We start from the raw sequence: 16,393 nt of genomic DNA, 5'->3' as shown, positions 1-16,393 counted from the left end.
AAAAGGAGAGATAGGTAGTATGTTTGAGAAAAGGAACCTGGATGTTTTGCCTCTGAGTGAAAAGAAGCTCAAGGGTAAGGAGAAAGAGTGGTTTGGAAATGTCTTGGGAGTAAAGTCAGGGGTTAGTGAGAGGACAAGAGCAAGGGAAGGAGTAGCACTACTCCTGAAACAGGAGTGGTGGGAGTATGTGATAAGAGTGTAAGAAAGTAAACTCTAGATTGATATGGGTAAAACTGAAAGTTGATGGAGAGAGATGGGTGATTATTGGTGCATATGCACCTAGGCATGAGAAGAAAGATCATGAGAGGCAAGTGTTTTGGGAGCAGCTGAATGAGTGTGTTAGTAGTTTTGATGCACGAGACTGGGTTATAGTGATGGGTGATTTGAATGCAAAGGTGAGTAATGGGGCAGTTGGGGGAATAATTGGTGTACATTGGGTGTTCAGTTTTGTGAATGGAAATGGTAAAGAGCTTGCAGATTTATGTGCTGAAAAGGGACTGGTGATTGGGAATACCTGATTTAAAAAGAGAGATATACATAAGTATACGTATGTAAGTAGGAGAGATGGCCAGAGAGCATTATTGGATTACATGTTAATTGAGAAGTGTGTGAAAGAGAGACTTTTGGATGATAATGTGCTGAGAGGTGCAACTGGAGGGATGTCTGATCATTATCTTGTGGAGGTGAAGGTGAAGATTTTTGGAGGTTTTCAGAAAAGAAGAGAGAATGTTGGGGTGAAGAGAGTGGTGAGAGTAAGTGAGCTTGGGAAGGAGACTTGTGTGAGGAAGTACCAGGAGAGACTGAGTACAGAATGGGAAAAGGTGAGAACAAAGGAGGTAAGGGGAGTGGGGGAGGAATGGGATGTATTTAGGGAAGCAGTGATAGCTTGCACAAAAGATACTTGTGGCATGAGAAGCGTGGGAGGTTGGCAGATTAGAAAGGGCAGTGAGTGGTGGGATGAAGAAGTAAGATAATTAGTGAAAGAGAAGAGAGAGGCATTTGGACGATTTTTGCAGGGAAATAATGCAAATGAGTGGGAGGTGTATAAAGGAAAGAGGCAGTAGGTCGAGAGAAAGGTGCAAGAGGTGACAAAGAGGGCAAATGAGAGTTGGGGTGAGAGAGTATCATTAAATTTTAGGGAAAATAAAAAATGTTTTGGAAGAAGGTAAATAAAGTGCATAAGACAAGGGAACAAATGGGAACATCAGTGAAGGGGGCTAATGGGAAGGTGATAACAAGTAGTGGTGATGTGAGGAGAAGATGGAGTAAGTATTTTGAAGGTTTTTTGAATGTGTTTGATGATAGAGTGGCAGGTTTAGGGTGTTTTGGTCGAGGTGGTGTGCAAAGTGAGAGGGTTAGGGAGGATGATTTGGTAAACAGAGAAGAGCTAGTAAAAGCTTTGCGGAAGATAAAAGCTGGCAAGGCAACGGGTTTGGATGGTATTGCAGTGGAATTTATTAAAAAGGGAGGTGATTGTGTTGTTGACTGGTTGGTAAGGTTATTTAATGTATGTATGACTAATGGTGAGGTGCCTGAGGATTGGCAGAATGCTTGCATAGTGCCATTGTACAAAGGCAAAGGGGATAAAAGTGAGTGCTCAAATTACAGAGGTATAAGTTTGTTGAGTACTCCTGGTAAATTATATGGGAGGGTATTGATTGAGAGGGTGAAGGCATGTACAGAACATCAGATTGGGGAAGAGCAGTGTGGTTTCAGAAGTGGTAGAGGATGTGTGGATCAGGTGTTTGCTTTGAAGAATGTATGTGAGAAATACTTAGAAAAGCAAATGGATTTGTATGTAGCATTTATGGATCTGGAGAAGGCATATGACAGAGTTGATAGAGATGCTCTGTGGAAGGTATTAAGGATATATGGTGTGGGAGGCAAGTTGTTAGAAGCAGTGAAAAGTTTTTATTGAGGATGTAAGGCATGTGTACGTGTAGGAAGAGAGAGGAAAGTGACTGGTTCTCAGTGAATGTTGGTTTGCAGCAGGGGTGCTTGATGTCTCCATGGTTGTTTAATTTGTTTATGGATGGGGTTGTTAGGGAGGTGAATGCAAGAGTTTTGGAAAGAGGGGCAAGTATGCAGTCTGTTGTGGATGAGAGAGCTTGGGAAGTGAGTCGGTTGTTGTTCGCTGATGTTACAGTGCTGGTGGCTGATTTGAGTGAGAAACTGCAGAAGTTGGTGACTGAGTTTGGTAAAGTGTGTGAAAGAAGAAAGCTGAGAGTAAATGTGAATAAGAACAAGGTTATTAGATACAGTAGTGCTGAGGGACAAGTCAGTTGGGAGGTAAGTTTGAATGGAGAAAAACTGGAGGAAGTGAAGTGTTTTAGATATCTGGGATTGGATTTAGCAGTGGATTGAATCATGGAAGCGGAAGTGATTCATAGGGTGGGGGAGGGGGCGAAAGTTCTGGGAGCGTTGAAAAATGTGTGGAAGTCAAGAACGTTATCTTGGAAAGCAGAAATGGGTATGTTTGAAGGAATAGTGGTTCGAACAATGTTATATGGTTCCAAGGCGTGGGCTATAGATAGAGTTGTGCAGAGGAGGGTAGATGTGCTGGAAATGAGATGTTTGCAGACAATATGCGGTGTGAGGTGGTTTGATTGAGTAAGTAATGAAAGGGTAAGAGAGATGTGTGGTGATAAAAAGAGTGTGGTTGAGAGAGCAGAAGAGGGTGTTTTGAAATGGTTTGGTCACATGGAGAGAATGAGTGAGGAAAGATTGACCAAGAGGATATATGTGTCAGAGGTGGAGGGAATGAGGAGAAGTGGGAGACCAAATTGGAGGGGGGAAGATGGAGTGAAAAAGATTTTGAGTGATCGGGGCCTGAACATGCTGGAGGGTGAAAGGCATGCAAGGAATAGAGTGAATTGGAGCGATGTGGTATACTGGGCTTGACATGCTGTCAGTGGATTGAACCAGGGCATGTGAAGCATCTGGGGTAAACGATAGAAAGTTCTGTGGGGCCTGGATGTGGAAAGGGAGCTGTGGTTTTGGTGCATTATACATGACAGCTAGAGACTGAATGTGAATGAAGGTGGCCTTTGTTGTCTTTTCCTGGCGCTACCTCGCGCACATGCAGGGGGAGGGGGTGTCATTTCATGTGTGGTGGGGTGGCGATGGGAATGAATAAGGGCAGACAGTATGAATTATGTACATGTGTATATATGTATATGTCTGTGCATGGATATATATTCCTATGAGTCCACGGGGAAAAGGAAACACGCGCAAAATTGTGATCCTTTCCAACGTGGATATATATGTATATGTTGAGGTGTATAGGTATGTATGCGTGCGTGTGTGGACATGTATGTATATACATGTGTATGTGGATGGGTTGAGCCATTCTTTCGTCTCTTTACTTGTGCTACCTTGCTTATGTTGGAGACAGCGACAAAGTATAATAAATGAAAAATAGATATATTTATCATGATTTAGCTTATATGTGCATTTGGAAAGCTAGATGTTGATGAAATGAAAATCCAGATATGGATTCTTGGATTTCATTTGCTAGACAAAGATTAAGTCCTTTACTTTTCTTCATTTTGTAATGATAGTCTGTGCCTAAAAGGAAAGGCTTACATAGAGTCATTGCATGACCTACTAATGGGATCATATTTTAATTCTGGATTAGATTGATTCAACAGCCAGTCATATATAGTGATAAACACTAAAAAGTAGAAAGGTAATTGTGTTTTCCATTCACTGATCAGGCCATTATTTACAGGTGGTAATGTGGGAAGCCGTGTGCGACTGAATGTGATGAATCTGAATAAGCAGTCCAAGTTGTTTTCCCAGGGAATGCAACCAGTGGTACAGTGCATCTCTAACACCCGTCCTCCTCGTTGGGAACGCATCAAGGATAAATGCACTTATCGAGTATGACATAAATTCATATGTCAGTTGAAATTGATTTAAAGGCTGTCATTGATTGTATAATTATATCCAATTTCCTTTGAAAGTTGTTTCAAAATTCAGTTGAAATTGATTTAAAGATTGTCATTAATTGTATAATTATATCCAATTTCCTTTGAAAGTTGTTTCAAAATATGTTAAGATTCTTTACTTGGTTGTTTGTACCCTTGCATCAAAGATGAGGTAGTACATAGTATTCATTGAACCTTTCTGTGTAGTCTTCCCTTCAGTTTTTATGTAAGTTATCTTTAACATTCTCACCATTGGCCATAAATTTTGTATGAGATTCTGCCATAATTATACAATATGTTGCATACAAAAGTGTGGTTATTAAGTTAATGTTTTAGGTCATTATTTTCAAATTTTGTTTTCACACTCATTTCATAGCTTCAGCTCTGTGAGAGTTATTGCACTGTTGCTTTCACTGGCCATGGATTGAGACAAAATTGGCAGTGGATTAGAACAACACTTTTAGCTTTGTATCAAGATTTGGTTGTTGCATCAGAGGTCAAATTTACTAGGCCCTCCCCCCATTTAAGTGAAAGAGAAGAGAGAGGCATTTGGACGATTTTTGCAGGGAAAAAATGAAATTGAGTGGGAGACGTATAAAAGAAAGAGACAGGAGGTCAAGAGAAAGGTGCAAGAGGTGAAAAAAAGGGCAAATGAGAGTTGGGGTGAGAGAGTATCATTAAATTTTAGGGAGAATAAAAAGATGTTCTGGAAGGAGGTAAATAAAGTGCGTAAGACAAGGGAGCAAATGGGAACTTCAGTGAAGGGCGCAAATGGGGAGGTGATAACAAGTAGTGGTGATGTGAGAAGGAGATGGAGTGAGTATTTTGAAGGTTTGTTGAATGTGTTTGATGATAGAGTGGCAGATATAGGGTGTTTTGGTCGAGGTGGTGTGCAAAGTGCGAGGGTTAGGGAAAATGAGTTGGTAAACAGAGAAGAGGTAGTAAAAGCTTTGCGGAAGATGAAAGCCGGCAAGGCAGCAGGTTTGGATGGTATTGCAGTGGAATTTATTAAAAAAGGGGGTGACTGTATTGTTGACTGGTTGGTAAGGTTATTTAATGTATGTATGACTCATGGTGAGGTGCCTGAGGATTGGCGGAATGCATGCATAGTGCCATTGTACAAAGGCAAAAGGGATAAGAGTGAGTGCTCAAATTACAGAGGTATAAGTTTGTTGAGTATTCCTGGCAAATTATATGGGAGGGTATTGATTGAGAGGGTGAAGGCATGTACAGAGCATCAGATTGGGGAAGAGCAGTGTGGTTTCAGAAGTGGTAGAGGATGTGTGGATCAGGTGTTTGCTTTGAAGAATGTATATGAGAAATACTTAGGAAAGCAAATGGATTTGTATGTAGCATTTATGGATCTGGAGAAGGCATATGATAGAGTTGATAGAGATGCTCTGTGGAAGGTATTAAGAATATATGGTGTGGGAGGCAAGTTGTTAGAAGCAGTGAAAAGTTTTTATCGAGGATGTAAGGCATGTGTACGTGTAGGAAGAGAGGAAAGTGATTGGTTCTCAGTGAATGTAGGTTTGTGGCAGGGGTGTGTGATGTCTCCATGGTTGTTTAATTTGTTTATGGATGGGGTTGTTAGGGAGGTGAATGCAAGAGTTTTGGAAAGAGGGGCAAGTATGAAGTCTGTTGTGGATGAGAGAGCTTGGGAAGTGAGTCAGTTGTTGTTCGCTGATGATACAGCGCTGGTGGCTGATTCATGTGAGAAACTGCAGAAGCTGGTGACTGAGTTTGGTAAAGTGTGTGAAAGAAGAAAGTTAAGAGTAAATGTGAATAAGAGCAAGGTTATTAGGTACAGTAGGGTTGAGGGTCAATTCAATTGGGAGGTGAGTTTGAATGGAGAAAAACTGGAGGAAGTGAAGTGTTTTAGATATCTGGGAGTGGATCTGGCAGCGAATGGAACCATGGAAGCAGAAGTGGGTCATAGGGTGGGGGAGGGGGCGAAAATTCTGGGAGCCTTGAAGAATGTGTGGAAGTCGAGAACATTATCTCGGAAAGCAAAAATGGTATGTTTGAAGGAATAGTGGTTCCAACAATGTTGTATGGTTGCGAGGCGTGGACTATGGATAGAGTTGTGCGCAGGAGGATGGATGTGCTGGAAATGAGATGTTTGAGGACAATGTGTGGTGTGAGGTGGTTTGATCGAGTAAGTAACGTAAGGGTAAGAGAGATGTGTGGAAATAAAAAGAGCGTGGTTGAGAGAGCAGAAGAGGGTGTTTTGAAATGGTTTGGTCACATGGAGAGAATGAGTGAGGAAAGATTGACCAAGAGGATATATGTGTCGGAGGTGGAGGGAACGAGGAGAAGAGGGAGACCAAATTGGAGGTGGAAAGATGGAGTGAAAAAGATTTTGTGTGATCGGGGCCTGAACATGCAGGAGGGTGAAAGGAGGGCAAGGAATAGAGTGAATTGGAGCGATGTGGTATACCGGGGTTGACGTGCTGTCAGTGGATTGAATCAAGGCATGTGTATGGGGGTGGGTTGGGCCATTTCTTTCGTCTGTTTCCATGCGCTACCTCGCAAACGCGGGAGACAGCGACAAAGCAAAAAAAAAAAAAAAAAATAAGATGAGGAAATTTAGTGGATGTGCATTGGAGTAATGTTTGTCTCCTTTGTATGGTTCATGAATGAAAAACAGATCAGTTGGCATAGATAGCAAAGATATATCCTCAGAGAAAAATGATACTTCCCTCATATTCCTTGCATGTCTCAGAAGGTGACCAAAGGGATCAGGATCCCTGGGGATTGACCAGAAAGAATACTTCCCATGTAATCCTTGCATGTCTTAGAAAGTGACAGAAAGGCGTGGGAGCTTGGGGCTGGAAGCTCTCCCCTCCTTGTGTTTTTTATTCAAAAGTTGGAGAATAAGGAGCCAAGCAAGGACCTCTCATCTTCCTTGAAGGTTCAGTGTAAGGTGTCTGAATATGTGTGGATGTAAAAAAGATGAGGAGAAGGAAGAAATAGGCAGTATATTTGTGGAAAAGGACTTGGATGTTCTGGCTCTAAGCATAACAAAGCTAAAGGGAAGAAAGGAGGAATGGTTTTCAAATGTCTTAGGGATAAAGTCAGGGGTTGGTTTGAGGGTATGAGCTAAGAAAGGGGTAGCACTGCTTGTAAAGGAGGAGTTATGGATACATGTGATAAAGCGTCAGACTGTTATGGGTGAAAATGAAATTGGATCATGAGAGGTGGGGGATTAATGATGCTTTAATACCTGGAGATGAGAGGATTAAAGAAGAGAGGCAAGTAGTTTAAGAGGAACTGAGTGAGTGTGTAAGCAGTTTTGATACAATGGATTGAGTATTAGTGTTGGGTGATTTGAATACAAGATTAGGTAATGTGACAGTTGATAGTATGATTAGGGGTCATGGGCTCCCCATTGTTGTATGTATGAATGGTGAACAGCTTGTGGAGGTGTGTGCTGAAAAGGACTGGTGATTGAGAATACCTAGTTAAAATAATGGCACATACATAAGTATAAAGTAGTATATATGAGTAATTCAGAAAGATGGAAAGGGGCATTATTGGGCTATTTACTAATTGGTAAGTGTATAAAGGAAAGACACTTGTATGTGAATGTGCAGAGAGGGGTATCTGGAGGGATGGGATGCCTAATCATTAATTGGTGGAGGCAGTGGTTTGTAGAGGCTTTAGGAAAAGAGGCAATAATATGGGTAGGAAGATGGTTGTGAAAGTTAGTGAGCTTGGAGAAAAGGCTATTGAGAAGAAAGATTAGGAGAGATTGAGTATAGAATTGCAAAAGGTGAAAGTGAATGAAACTAAGGAAGTGGGTGAGGAATGGGAAGTTTTTAGACAAGCACTGTTTATATGTGCAAAAGAAATATGTGGCATACAGAAGATAGGAGGACAGGTGAGAAAGGGTAATAAGTGGTGGTATGAGAAAGTTAAGTAGCTAGTGAAAGAGAAAAGAGAGGTGTATGGGCATTTTTTACAGGTAAGGAGAAAAAGAGATCAGGAAATGTGTGAGAGAAAGTGGCAAGAGGTGAAAAGGAAGGTACAGGGATGATAAAGAGGGCAAATGAGGTTTTTGATGAGTATCAGCAAACTTCAGGGAGAACAAGATAATATTTTAGGAGGTGGTAAATATTGTGAGAAAACAAGAGAGCAAATGGGAACATGAGTGAAGAGGCAGTTGGGGAAATGGCAGTAGGCAGAGTTGAGGTGAAGAGGAGGTGGAGTGAGTATTTTGAAGGGCTGTTTACTATGTTTAGTGGTAGGTTGGCAAATGTGGGATGATTTGGATGTGGAGGCATGTGAAGTTATGGAAAGTGGTTTGGTGAAAAGAGAAGAGGTGGTGAAAGTCTTCTGTAAGATGAAGTCGCTAGAGTGGATGGGATTGCACTTGAATTCCTTAGCAAGGGGATTGACTATGTTGTTGATTGATTAATTTGTGTGTGTATGCCACATAGTAAGGTGCCTGATGATTAGCAGAATGCCTGTATAGTGCCACTGTATAAAGGCAGGGCAGGCAAAAGTGACTTCAAATTACAGAGGTATAAGTTTGGTAAAGTGTGTGAAAGAAGAAAGCTGATAGTAAGTGTGAATAAGAGAAAGGTTATTCGGTTCAGTAGGGTTGAAAGACAAGTTGATTGGGAGGTAAGTTTGAATGGAGAAAAACTGGAGAAAGTGAATTGTTTTAGATATTTGGGAGTAGATTTAGCAGCAGATGGAACCATGGAAGTGGAAGTGAGTCACGGGGTGTGTGAGGGGGCGAAGGCTCTGGGAACGTTGAAGAATGTGTTGAAGGCGAGAACATTATCTCGGAGAGCAAAAGTGGGTATGTTTGAAGGAATAGTGGTTCCAACGATGTTATGTGGTTGCGAGGTATGGGCTATAGATAGGGTTGTGCGGAGGAGGGTGGATGTTTTGGAAATGAGATGTTTGGGGACGGTGTGTGGTGTGGCTTAGTTTGATCGAGTAAGGGGTAAGGGGTAGGGGGAAATGTGTGGTAATGGAAAGAGTATGGTTGAGAGAGCAGGTGGGTGTATTGAAATGGTTTGGTCACATTGAGAGAATGAGTGAGGAAAGATTGACAAAGAGGATATATGCGTCAGAGGTGGAGGGAACGAGGAGTAGTGGGAGACCAAATTGGAGGTGGAAGGATGGGGTGAAAAAGATTTTGAGCAATCGGGGCCTGAACTTACAGGAGGGTGAAAGACTTGCAAGGAATAAAGTGAATTGGAACAATGTGGTATACCAGGGTCGAAGTTCTGTCAATGGATTGAACCAGGGCATGTGAAGCGTCTGGGGTAAACCATGGAAAGTTTTGTGGGGCCTAGATGTGGAAAGGTAGCTGTGGTTTCAATGCATTGTACATGACTGCTAAAGACTGAGTGTGAACGAATGTAGCCTCTCTTGTCTTTTCCTAGCGCTACCTTGGACGTGTGTGGGGGGAGGGGGTTCCATATCACGTGTGGCGGGGTGGCAATGGGAATGGATGAAGGCAGCAAGTATGAATATGTACATGTGTATGTATGTATATGTCTGTGTATGTATATGTATGTATACGTTGAAATGTATAGGTATTTATATGTGTGTGTGTGGGTGTTTATGTACATACATGTTTATGTGGGTGGGTTAGGCCATCCTTTTGAATGTTTCCTTGTGCTGCCTTGCTATTGCGGGAGACAGCGACAAAGTATAATTAGAAAAAAGTTTGATGTCTGTAAATGGCATAGGAGAGTGGTGACTGGTGATTTAGAGGATGCTAGCATACAAAGAACTTCAGAATGGGAGGAACAGTGTGGCTTCAGGAATGGTAGAGGATGTGTGGATCAGATGTTTGATTTGAAGAATGAATGAGAGAAATACTTTGGGAAATAAAAGTACTTATGTGAGGCATTTATGGATCAAGAGAAAGTATATGATTGGGTTAATAGAGATGCTCTGTGGAAAATGTTATGTATTCAAGTTGTGGGAAGAAAGCTGCTAGAAGCATTGAAGACTTTCCGCTGAGAGTAAGGCATGTGTGTGAGTAAGAAGAGAGGAGGGCAGATGGTTCCAGATGAGGTAGGTTTGGTATCAAGGTTGTGTGATGTCACCATGGCTGTTTTGATGTGTTTCTGGATGGGATGGTAATGGAGATGAATGGAAAGATCTTAGAGATAGGAGCAGGTATGCAATTTATTGGAGTGGGAGGTATGGGAGGTAAGTCAGTTGTTTGCTGATGACATGGACTGCAGAAGCTGGTGTATTAGTTAGTGAAAGTGTTTGCTAGATGTTTGAAAGTAAATGTGAATAAGATCAAGAGTATTAGGATTAGCAGTGAAGAGAGACGGGTTATTTTGAGGGAGAGTTTGAACGAAGAGAACCTGGAGGAAGTGGAGGGTTTTAGATACCTGGGAATGAATGTGGCTGTGGTGAGGGGACATAGGTCTTGGATGCATTGAAGAATGTGTGGAAAGAGACATTATAGTCTTTAAGGGCAAAGATGGATATGTTTGATTGTATAGTAGTTCATTGGTACAGACAGTTTGGATGTGAGATGTGGACTTTCGTCAAAAGATTAAGAAGGTAAAAGAAATTATAGGGTAAGAGAGAGGTGCGTTAGGAAGAGGAGTATGCATACAAGAGTGCTGATGAGGGTTTGCTGAAATGGTTTGGACATTTGGATAGAATGAGTGAGGAGAGGATGAGGAAGAGGATATACATATCAGAAATGGAGGGCTCAAAAAGAGGGGAAACCAAGGAGGGGATGGAGTGAAAAATGTTTAGTAGGTCTGGGGGCCTTTTTTTTTTTCCAAAAGAAGGAACAGAGAAGGGGGCCAGGTGAGGGTATTCCCTCAAAGGCCCAGTCCTCTGTTCTTAACGCTACCTCGCTATCGCGGGAAATGGCGAATAGTATGAAAGAAAAGAAAGAAGGTCTGGGGGCCTTAACATATGCAGGAAGGTGTGAGGCATGCAAGGGATAGAGCAAATTGGAGTAATGTGATGCACTGGGGATGACATGCTGTTAGTGGACTGAACCAGGGCATATAGATCAGTTGATAAAAGCCACAGAAAGGTCCGTGGGGCCTGGTCGTGGATATGGGTTTCTGGATTCCATTCATTATATAAGAATTTATATGTGAGTGAAGGAGGCCATTTCTTCATCTGTTCCTGGTTCTACCTCACTGACAAGAGATGGTGAACATGTATGAAAAAATATTCTCATTCAGGGTAAATCAGGTTTGGAGGAACATAAAAAGAATCTCTTTCTGCATGGCTGTCATTATTGAAGTTGATATCAGGCTATGGTGATTGTCACTCACTTGAAAAAGATTCAATAATTTTTTAAAGATGGAAGAATCACTGGAGGTTGCTTGAGGATCTAGGAGTGGCTATCAAAGTTATTCAACCCCAACACTGTTTTTGGTTTGCCTTCAACTATAATTAGTTGGAAGACTGGTGCATTTCTCTATGCCTTTGGCCAAAATAGGTGATTTTGCTAAGTCCAACATATACGCATATACATATACATACACAGATATATACATGCATGCAAATGTACATATTCATATTTGCTTGCCTTCATCCATTTCCAGCACTACCCTGCACCACAGGAAACTGCATCACTAACCCCTGCTTCAGCAAGGTAGTGCCAGGAATACAGACCAAAAAAGGCCACATTCGTTCACATGCAGTCTCTTGCTCTCATGTGTAACCACAGGTCCCTATCCACATCCATGCCACACAGACCTTTCCATGGTTTACCCCAGACATTTCACATGCCATTGTTCAGTACATTGAGAGCATGTCGACCCCGGTATACCACATCGTTCCAATTCAATTCATTCCTTGCATGCCTCTCACCCTCCTGTATTTTCAGGCCCTGATCACTCAAAATCTTTTTCTCATCCTTCCACCTCCATTTTGGTCTCCTTCTTCTCCTTGTTCCCTCCACCTCTGACACATATATCCTCTTTGTCAATCTTTCCTCATTCTCTCCATGTCTCCAAACCATTTCAACGCACCCTTTTCTGCTCTCTCAACCACACTCTTTTTATTTCCACTCATCTCTCTTACCCTTTCATTACTTACTCGATCAAACCACCTCACCACATATTGTCCTCAAACATTTCATTTCCAACACATCCACCCTCTTTCATACAACCCTCTCTATAGCCCATGCCTCACAACTACATAACATTGTTGGAACTACTGTTCCTTCAAACATAACCAATTTTGTTCTCCAAGAATATGTCCTTCCACACATTCTTCATTGCTCCCAGAACCTTTGCCCCTTCCCCCACCTTGTGACTCACTTCCGCTTCCATGGTTCCATTCGCTGCTAAGCCCACTCCCAGATATCTAAAACACTTCACTTCCTCCAGTTTTTCTCCATTCAAACTTACCTCCAAATTAATTTGTTCCTCAACCCTACTGAACCTAATAACCTTGCTCTTATTCACATTTACTCTCAACTTTCTCCTTTCACACACTTTTCCAAACTCAGTCACTAACACATAAATTTCCATACATGCACATATACGTACATATACATGTAGAGATCAACATATATACATACATATACATACACAGACATACATATATACCCGTGTACATGTTCATATTTGCTAGCCTCCATCCATTCCTGGTGCCACCCCTCCCCACAGGAAAGAGCATTACTACCCCCTGCTTCAGTGAGGTAGTGCCAGGAAAACAGAAAAAAAGCCCACATTTGTTCAAACTCTGTCTAGCTATCATGTTTAATGCACCAAAACCACAGTTCCCTCTCCACATCCAGGCCCCACAGACCTTTCCATAGTTTACCCCAGACATTTCAGATGCTCTGGTTCAGTCCATTGACAGCACATGGACCTTGGTATACCACATCGTTCCAATTCACTTTATTCCTTGCACGCCTCTCACCCTTCTGTATGTTCAGATCCTGATCACTCAAAATTATTTTCACTCCATCCTTCCAATTTGGTATCCCACTTCTCCTTGTTCCCTCCACCTCTGACATATATACCCTCTTTATCAGTCTTTCCTCCTTCATTCTTTACTCTCTCATTCTTTCCATATGTCCAAACCATTTCAGCATACCCTTTTCTACTCTATCAACCACACTCTTTTTATTTCCACACATCTCTTACCCTTTTATTACTTATCAATCAAACCACCTCACACCACATGTTGTCATCAAACATTTCATTTCCAACACATCCACCCTCCTCCTGCCTTGCAACCATACCCATTTTTGCTTTCTGAGATAACGTTCTCACCTTCTACTGATTCTTCATTGCTCCCAAAACCTTCACCCCCTCCCCCAACCTGTGACTCACCTCCACTTCCATGGTTCCATTCACTGCTAAGTCCACCCCCAGATATCTAAAACACCTCACTCCCTCCAGTTTTTCTCCATTTAAACTTATATGCCAGTTAACTTGTCCCTCAACCCTACTGAACCTAATGACATTGCTCTTATTCACGTTTACCCTCAAGTTTCTCCTTTCACACATTTTTCCAAACTCCATCACCAACTTTTGCAGTTTCTCACTCAAATCAGCCACCAGAGATGTATCATTGGCAAACAACAACTGACTTACTTCCATGGCCCTGTCATCCCCAACAGACTGCAACTTGCCCTTCTCTCCAACACTCTTGCATTTACCTCCCTAACCACCCCATCCATAAACAAATTAAACAACCATGGGGACATCATACACCCTTGCTGCAGACTGACTTCCACTAGGAACCAATCACTCTCCTTATTCCTACTCGCATACATGCCTTACATCCTTGGTAAAAACTTTTTACTGCTTTGAGCAGCTTACCTCCCTTACCATATACTCTCAAGACCTTCCACACAGCATCTCTGTCAACCCTATCATATGCATTCTCCAGATCCATGAATTGCCCATACAAATCTATCTTGTTTTCTAAGTATTTCTCACACATTCTTCAAAGCAAACACCTGATCCACACATCCTCTACCACTTCTGAAACCACACTGCTCTTCGCCAATCTGATGCTCTGTACATGCCTTCACCCTCTCAATCAGTACTCTCCCATACAATTTCCCAAGAGTACTCAACAAACTTATGCCTCTGTAGTTTGAACACTCACCTTTATTCTCTTTGCCTTTGTACAGTGGCAATATGCATGCATTCCCCCAATCCTCAGGCACTTCACCATGATCCATACATATATTGAATATCTTTACCAACCAATCAACAACACAGTCATCTTCTGCAAAGCTTTCACTACCTCTTCTTTCTTAACAAAACCACTCTCCCTGACCCTCTTACTCCACACACCACCCCGACCAAAACACCTTGCGTCTGCCACTCTATCATCAAACACATTCAACAGACCTTCAAAATACTCACCCCATCTCCTTCTCACTTTTTTCACTAACTTTTATTACTTCCTTCCTTGCCCCCTTCACTGATGTTCTTGTCTTTTGCACTTTATTTACCTCCTTCCAAAACACCTTTTTATTCTCCCCAAAGTTTGATGATACTCTTTCACCCCAACTTTCATTTGCCTTCTTTTTCAACCCTTGCACCTTCCTCTTGACCTGCCGATTTCTTTTATACATCTCCCAGTCATTTGCACTCCTTCCTTGTAAGTATTGTCCAAGCACCTCTCTTCTCTTTCACTAACAACTTTACTTCATCCCACAACTCACTACCCTTTCTAATCTGCCTACCTCCCACTTTTCTCAAGCCACATGCATCTTTTGCGCATGCCAACACTGCTTCCCAACATACACTCCCTTCCTCACCCACTCCCCTCATGTCATTTGCTATCACCTTTTGCCATTCTACACTCAATCTCTCCTGTTACTTCCTCACTAAGTCTCCTTTGCAAGCTTACTTACTCTCACAGACTTATTCCCCTGTATTTGCTACACACATCTTTAGCACCTTTTCCTTTGAATAAAGGAACAAAAATAGCTTTCACCCAAGTCTGTTTTCATGCTAAATTGTATATCAGATGCATCCACTTTATCATAATTTTTTCTCCATTCTTCAGCAATTTAGCCATAATGACATCCACTCCATCTGCCTTTCCTGCCTTCAACCACAGTATTGCCTTCTTGCCTCCCATTTTGCTATAGGCCCTTGTGTTTGTATCTTCCTTCCGTCCTCCATACCCATGCATGTAACAATTGCTGCCTTCCCTTTTCCCACATTCATCAGTTCTTCAAAATACTCTTTCCATCTTCCTTACTCTTTTTACTTTTGATTCAACAACTCCCCTTCCTTACTTCTCACAATAACATTTCCACTCATAAGTCCACCTCTCCTTTTTCACCTTCTTCCAGTATAGTTTTATATTATCCTGAAACTTTTCACTTAACTTTCATTCAAAATTTTCATCATCTCTTTCTTTGCTTTCCTCTTTCAGCTTCTTAACATTTCACTTACATAATTTAAGTTCCTCCCTCCTCTTTTGCTGAACATCCACTGTTACAATCCTGTTGAGCATCTACCATATGCCTTTTTCTTCTCTTCCATAGCATTACTAATGTCTTCTGTCCACCATGCATTACCCTTTTTATTCCTATATCTCACAGCCATGTATCCAGCTACTAATTCTACAACCTTTGATAGTATTTCTGTAAATATTTTAAACATCTCATTCATACATGACTGAATCTCTACATTCACTGCACTTCCATCTAAGCTTTCAGTTACCTTCCATTCATACTCCTCCCGCATTTTATCTGATTCATCTTGTTTACCAACACTTTTACCTCTCCATTCTTCCTGACACCATACCTCCACTTCTCCCTGATCCTCATACCTACAAGAACTGCAAAATGGTCAGTCTCCAAAGAATCCTTTCATAACTCTAGTAAGTAGCATGATCTTTCTCAATCTTTCATCCACTGCCAAGTATATCTATGGATCATTTTGTACTGAAAAAAGTTGTTTGCCTGTAATAAACCCTTCTCAGCACAAATATCCACAAGATAACTTCCATTCTTATATATTCTAGGCACTCCCCATTTAGCAACTATCTCACCAATTTCATCACATCTTACTTTCACACTCATATCACCCAGTATGACCACATTTCTTATTCTCAAAACTGTTTATACAGGCTTTCAAATTTCTCCAGAAAACCTTCATTTCATCCTTACCTTGTACAGTCTTTATATTCACAGGTGCATATACACATTTCATCCTTACCTTGTACAGTCTTCATATTCACAGGTACATATACACATTTCATCCTTACCTTGTACAGTCTTCATATTCATAGGTGCATATACATATATTTCATCCTTACCTTGTACAGTCTTCATATTCACAGGCATATATACACACACCAATGCATACTTAAAAATCCATGTCTTTCCTTTTACTCACACTATTCTTGCTCCAATCCCTCTATGCTCAGTAACACCCTCCCACACTCTTGGTCATAGCAGAATTACACATCCCATCTTCCCTGATAATTTTCGCTCATTCCCATCCATACCACTCCTCCTTCCT

General features: G+C 41.5%; 1 protein-coding gene across 1 annotated transcript in view; it reads left to right on the top strand.

The window, feature by feature from the left end:
- LOC139749130 (uncharacterized) overlaps positions 1-16,393 on the top strand; it is a 191,519-nt gene that overhangs the window by 56,525 nt on the left and 118,601 nt on the right. Inside the window, exon 4 of the mRNA XM_071662751.1 lies at positions 3,731-3,882. Within this exon, the coding sequence (XP_071518852.1) occupies positions 3,731-3,882 (152 nt within the window). The remainder of the gene's footprint in view (positions 1-3,730; positions 3,883-16,393) is intronic.

The sequence above is a fragment of the Panulirus ornatus genome, chromosome 6, assembly GCF_036320965.1.
Source record: "Panulirus ornatus isolate Po-2019 chromosome 6, ASM3632096v1, whole genome shotgun sequence".
Classification (NCBI taxonomy): Eukaryota; Metazoa; Arthropoda; class Malacostraca; order Decapoda; family Palinuridae; genus Panulirus; species Panulirus ornatus.
Note: the sequence above shows the minus strand (reverse complement) of the source record. Positions and strands in the feature narration are given on the sequence as shown.